The 6,684-nt window shown below is 35.1% G+C and overlaps 1 protein-coding gene across 1 annotated transcript; it reads right to left on the bottom strand.

Annotated features, from left to right (window-relative positions):
• Positions 1–2,971: 2,971 nt before the first annotated feature.
• Positions 2,972–4,847, bottom strand: LOC112743560 (uncharacterized). Its single transcript, XM_025792817.2, has 2 exons — positions 4,255–4,847; positions 2,972–3,302 (listed from the first exon to the last, which is right to left on the bottom strand). The coding sequence occupies exons 1-2, from the start codon at positions 4,524–4,526 to the stop codon at positions 3,164–3,166; spliced, it is 411 nt and encodes a 136-aa protein (XP_025648602.1). The 5' UTR covers positions 4,527–4,847; the 3' UTR covers positions 2,972–3,163.
• Positions 4,848–6,684: the final 1,837 nt, after the last annotated feature.

Here is a 6,684-nt window from a genome sequence, read left to right as displayed (position 1 = left end):
AGATTGTTTGGATATGCTCTGAGTTCTTTTTCTTCCAGGCCGAGTTTGTTGAAGGACGTTTTGAACAAGATGTCGGCGGAACTTCCTTGGTCTACCAGTGTGCGATGGAGATTTGTGTTTACCAGTATGATAGTGATGACCATGGGATCGTCGTGTCCCGAGATAATACCAGATGCGTCCTCTTTGGTAAAAGTAATTGTGGGGATGTCGGGTGCTTCCTCTTTTCCTTCGACATGATATACTTCTTTAAGATATCCTTTGCGAGATGATTTGGAGATTCCTCCTCCCGCGAATCCTCTGTGTATCATGTGGACATGTCTCTCTGGTGTACGAGGTGATCGCTCAGTTCGTACGACATCTTTGTCCCTTCTTCTTTTTCTTTGGTCATCGACTCGGTTAGCGAGGTACCGGTCTAATTTTCCTTCTCTTACTAGTTTTTCTTTGACATTTTTTTAAGTCAAAGCAGTCATTAGTGGAATGTCCACGGATTCGGTGGTACTCACAATATTCGGTCCAATTTCCTCCTCCTTTTTGCCTTTGAGAGGTCGAGCTGGGGGTATTTTTTCAGTATGGCAAACTTCTCTGTAGACATCCACAAGGGACACCCGAAGAGGGGTGTAATTGTGGTATTTTTTTATTTTTTCCCCATGTTGATCTTCTTTCTTTTTGGACTCTTTATCCTTATCTCGGGAGGAGTAGGTGAGTCCAGATTTCGAGGTCTCTCCTAGTCGAGAGTTTTCCTCCATGTTGATGTACTTCTCTGCTCGTTCTTGTACTTCGTTCAGAGATGTGGTGTGTTTTTTCGATATAGATTGGCTAAAAGGTCCCTCTCGCAAGCCATTGATGAGACCCATAATGGCGGCCTCTGTTGGTAGGCTTTGTATGTCCAGACATGCTTTGTTGAATCTTTCCATGTAGCTGCGGAGACTTTCCCGATCTCCTTGCTTGATTCCTAATAAACTTGGGGTGTGCTTAGCCTTGTCTTTTTGGATGGAGAATCTAGCCAGAAACTTCTTGGCTAAGTCGTTGAAACTTGAGATGGACGTAGGAGGTAGATTGTCGAACCATTTAATTGCTGTCTTTGTTAAAGTAGTTGGGAAGGCTTTGCAGTGAACTGCATCTGAGGCGTCGGTGAGGTACATTCTACTTTTGAAATTACTGAGATGATGGCTGGGATCTGCTGTGCCATCATACAAAGTCATGTCGGGAAGTTTGAAGTCTTTTGGAATTTTGGTCCTCATGATCTCTTTGGTGAATGGGTCTTGGTCCTTACGAGAGTCGTCTTCGTGCCCGGACCGAGTATTTTTTGGCTTTGAGATCTGCTTCGAGTTTTAGGAGCTTGTCCTCTAACTCGCGGCGTCGCCTAACTTCTCTTCCTAGATCTCTCTCAACTTCTTGTTGATGCTCCACCTCTTTTTCGAGTTGCTTTAAGCGATCTTGAAGTGCCCCATGGCCTCCTCGTTTGGCGAATTCTTGTCTTTGTTAGGTTGAGGAGTATCTTTTGGTGTAGTTTCCGCGTTTTTGTGCGGCGTCCTGTCTTCTAGATCAGAGTCGTGGTCATTGTCATGGTCGTCCGCCATGGTGGTGGGATGACTTCCAGATTTCCCGGCAATAGCGCTAATGTTCCTAGGGTTACCTGAAACTGTAGGTCGATCTCGGACGAGATCTTCTGTACTGGTCGAAGATGACGTGTCCGGCTGGTGGATGGTGGCCGGAGTGGTCGTGTCCGACTTGTTGGACTGGCTGCGCTGCTGATCTTTTGTCACTGGAGGGTGGTGGTACCTACAAGGGACTCCGATGCTTAAGTTAGCAAGGGTATTAAGCAGGTTTTTTAGTAGAATCAGAGTATGAGTTATACCTGGGTGCTCCAGTGTATTTATAATGATGTGGAGTGACCTTTTTAGATAAGATAAGTTAGTTATCTTATCTTATCTTATCTTTGAGTGATGTCATCTTATCTTCAAGGAAACCGCCCTTATCTCTGTAGGCTTGGGCTGCCTTTGGATTTGGGTCGTGTTCCTCTATTTGGGTCCTTATTGGGCCTTTGTAGCGATTTGGCCGAACTCTTGAAAAAGATGTCAGATGTTCCTGACCTGAAGAGGTCGGTTTGCTTATCGTCGATCATCCCGGGTCGGACATCTCGAGTTCTCGACCCAGGGTGTGAACATTAACATTACAACGATGCACTACAAAACTATTTATATGAACAAGGATACATGCAGCCACAATACTAACTAAGATTGGCACCTAACTGATTCAAATAATACCCAAACTTTTACTGTTGTACTGTTTTGTTTTGTTTTTTTTTTTTTTTTTTGGATTTTCTACAGTATCCTTTAACTTGGCAAGTCAAATACTAATTCGTCACGGATTTGAGCTCCATTTAAGGGTTTGTCACTGGCAAATTTCTGCATGTACAAGGTGGGATTCAAACTTCCAACACTTGTTTAAGCTGACTAGCGAACTAACCATTATACCAACCCAACTTAGTTTCTACTAATGAAACTCAATTTCAATACTTCTGCTAGACCCATATATATATATATATATATATATATATATATATATATAGAATATACATTATTGATCCAGGCTCCGCTTGAGCTAATCAGGGGACAAGATAATCTTGTTTAGTGCTAGTCATATTCCTCCCCTGCATTGTTTCATTATAGTGTGACTATCTATGTATATGGTTTTAATTTTCACTTAGTGGACATGAGAATCGTAGAGAGAATTGAGAGAGTAGAGGAAGTTGAAGAGTGTGGCTCATAATCTAAAACTCTCCTCTTGCTGATTTTTTTTTGTTATTATTAATACTACTTTTACGTGTATTACTTTTACAACCTCTTTTCACTGACTGAGAAAGACAATTATTCTATTTCCTTGGAAAAAATTCTGGTCTGATTGAAACATGTTGAATATTTGACAGTGAATTGATTAAGCATCTGTGTTCCAAAATGATCTCGGCATATAATAAAAGAATTATTTCAAGGAATATAATATGATGGTATCTCATATACAGCATTAGATTTGTAACGCAACCTTGCACAATAAAGTATGCAATGATGGGTTTTTCAACCAAGAAACTTGTATCTTTTAGAGTTACAACTTACACATAGAAAACAAGAGGTAAAGAAAATAGGGAGCATGAAGAATGAAGTGTTTATTTGTCAATTTGGTTAAGTTTGCCCAAACCATTGCAGCGAGCACAAACGATTTGGGCTTGATCCTTACGTGCTGCATTTGCTCTCAATGTTGCTCCAGCCTTCCTAACAAACCCTGCTCCATCACATTCTGGACATCTGCCACATAAATGGATTTTATTAACCACTTTTTTTATATCTTAGTAAAAAAGAAATTTACATTATCAACCAAACCATTCATGCTAACTAGGTAATGTGAAAGACATTTATTTTTAAGGTAATGCTACGTGACTAAGTCATTTTAGTAATTAAATAATTAGTTAGTCTAACAACTTAAAAGATTAATAATAAGAAAAAAAAAAAGAAAAAAGAGAAACATAAAAAAAAAAAATTTAATGAGACTTAGTTATAAAAATAATGATAAAAATTTATATTTAATTGTTTTTATATAAAATTATTAGTTAAGAAATGTTAAATAATTTGATATGTTTAGACACCAAAAAAAAAAATGACATATTTAACTAAATTATTATTGAATGATTCTGAATTATCAATTTTAGATGAAGACAACAATATATATATTTTTCACCAAAAATAATTTATTCACCAAGTATTTCTTTTTTTATATATATAGCGTTGCTACAAGTGTGCAAGTCATATGTAACCCAGTCAAATGTCTCTATTTTTTTTATTAACATTGATAACGCATAACTAAATGTGTGTATAAGATTAATTTATGGTGAGAATATATATATATATATATATATATATATATACATTAAACCCAATCTCGTTAAGAAACTCCATCCTCAATACATACCAAGCACTTCAGAATGTAAATCCAATTAATTAAGCAAACAAACAAATCTCATAAGCCATCTAATTAAGCAAGTATCACTACTACAACAAATTAAACATAAACTAATATTGTTCTTGAACCCAAGCAATTTTCACTACTATAATAAAATCAGTTTCAAAATAAATATAAATGTAAATTTATTATTGACTATGTAAGTAAATACTAATAATTGTTTAGAATTAAATCCTAACTTTAAATGTATATAAAATATAAATATAAAATAAGATAGAATTGAAGATATTAATATATTACGTGTCTTTGCGAGAGAAGACGATGGGGAAAGCAGTTCCAACAAGTGCGACAGCAATGGCACCAGCAACAAGGTAAGTGGTGCTATCTGCTGCTAAGTCTCCAACTGCAGAAACCACAACTGAAGATCCAATTTTATTCTTGATCTTCTTCTCATGATGAATCCTTCCACCGGTGCTAAATGCTACACTACCACTTCCATTTCCATTTGTTCCTGCAAATGGGATCTTAGTAATGCTGGGAATTATGGTTTGCAAGGGAATCATCGATGCCATGTTTGATCAAGAACAACGATGATCTTTAATTAATTTTCTATGGTTTGGAAAGTGAGAACTATGAAGTGATGGGTTGAGTTATTATTGGATTATTGGATGTAAGCGTGACACGTAGCATTGTTTTTGCAATAGGAGACGGTCTCTTTTCTTTTTATTTTTTATATATTGATTTTTCCGGAAATGAATTTGGATTTGGATAAGGCTATTTCATGTCTCACGATTCCTAGTGTTTTAGATAAGACATGGTGTAAAATCTGAAAATATCTCAACCATATATTAGAAACCAGTTTTTGGGCGCGCGTTTTATATTTCCATAAGAAATACATGTTTTTGGGTAGGGATGTATATAAAGTCAATTTATCTTAATTTGGATTTGGACTTAAATAATATCTAGGTCTATTTTTAAAATTTTTATCTAATTTTAGATTTAATAAAATTATATTATTTTTAGGTCATACTGAAATTAGATTTAGACAGAGAGAAGTTTGAATTTTGAAAAATTTAATATCAAAAAATTATGATGTATTTATTTATAAAAAAAATTACATTTATTACCGAAAAGTTAATATCCTCACTTGAACTTGAATTTGTTTATAAATTTTAGTTTCATGCTTCTTTGACGATGTATATTCTAATTCAACAAATATGATTAAAAACAAAATAATAAGCTTTTAATTAATATAACATAATATTGGAATTAATTTAAAACATATATACCTTTTTTAATCCTCTTAGGTAGCGTTTGGAAGAGAGACAGAGACTGAGAGACTGAGATTTAAAGACAGAGATTGAGAGACTGAAACTGAAATAAATTTCAATATTATATTTGATGTAAAGTGAGAGACAGAGATTGAGATAAAAATTAAATTCTAATTCAATTTGCATAAAAGATAAAGTTGAAATTAATTAATTAAAATTGGAGTATTTTAGGTATAAAATGTTATTAAAATTTCAATCTATGTCCTAAAAAATTTCAGTTCTCTATGTCCTTACTTTTTGGAGGTACTGAAATACTGAAATTTTAGAGATAGAGACTGAAATTTTAATACCAGTCTCTAGACTAACAAACATGATACTGAGTTCCAATCTTCCAGTCTCCATCCCAATACCTCAAAATAAACACTAACTTAGGGTGCACATAGACCGAGTGAAGCCAGGTTCGCCTTGACTTGGATCTGATCCTAAACCTTATCAATCACATCACAAACTCACTACCGGTCACAAGTCTAATATGAACAAAACTCTGTTGCGTAAAACAAAACTCCATAACATCTTGTAACATCGCACACTTACAAGCTTTACCTTCCGCATCCACCTACCGTGTCATAAGAACCAATGTATCGCTTGATATATCTAAAGGTCGCACGTGATACTGACACATATCTCGAGTTCACTCAGAAGGTCATAAGATTTTAGAAAGGAAGGACAAGCGACAAAGACAGTACTCATAAGAATTTGGAAGAATGAATAAAATTGCAAGTAAACAAGAAAGCACAAGCAATGAATTTTGCCAGAAAGGAATCAATTGGCAACTTTGAGGATAACTCTTGAATCAAAAAAATTCAATAGGATCAATAAGAAGAAAAATAGTGTATTAGTTTGAAACAGATTCAAGCTGAATCGAAAAGGTATGAGATTTTATAGAAGAAGAATGGTTAAAGACAATAGTGACGCATCGCAATGGAACAACTTCTGATTACCACAAGGGTTTCATAGCTCGTGGTAGAATATAAGATCAACAACAGTGTTACAAGAGTCTTAACATAACCAAGAGTGTAAATAGATCAAGATATGCATAAGGTACAGATTGTAAAGAAAAGAAATCTAAATTACACCTTAAGAAAAGAAAAAGGATAAATGACACATCAGATTGCATGGCATGATTAGAACGTATAAGCCAATATTACCTAATTAAATGAAGCACTTAACATTTTCAAAGATTCAAAGATCGGTGTCCCACCAAAACAGTTTCAATGTCATGTCAAGAGTACAAGATTCATGAAGAGAAGTATAATGACAAGGATAGACGTTCCTAGAGATTCAAACAGTAGTTTACAAATAAGAGGCGAACGTATTGAGAGTTTAAAGAACTTCAATGGAGACAATGAGAAAAAAGCTGTGCTTTCGTTAGAATTGAATTCAAGCTAAATCAAAGTAT

The sequence above is a fragment of the Arachis hypogaea genome, chromosome 14 (genome assembly GCF_003086295.3).
Source record: "Arachis hypogaea cultivar Tifrunner chromosome 14, arahy.Tifrunner.gnm2.J5K5, whole genome shotgun sequence".
NCBI classification, from domain to species: Eukaryota; Viridiplantae; Streptophyta; class Magnoliopsida; order Fabales; family Fabaceae; genus Arachis; species Arachis hypogaea.
This window is presented reverse-complemented; position numbering and strand designations above follow the sequence as displayed.

Bases quoted from the DNA above. Each gene is read 5' to 3' on its own strand.
- LOC112743560 (XM_025792817.2), bottom strand. From the start codon at position 4,526: ATGGCATCGATGATTCCCTTGCAAACCATAATTCCCAGCATTACTAAG. The intron at 3,303-4,254 runs GTAATATATTAA...TTTATGTGGCAG, and splicing joins GTCTTCTCTCGCAAAGACAC to ATGTCCAGAATGTGATGGAG.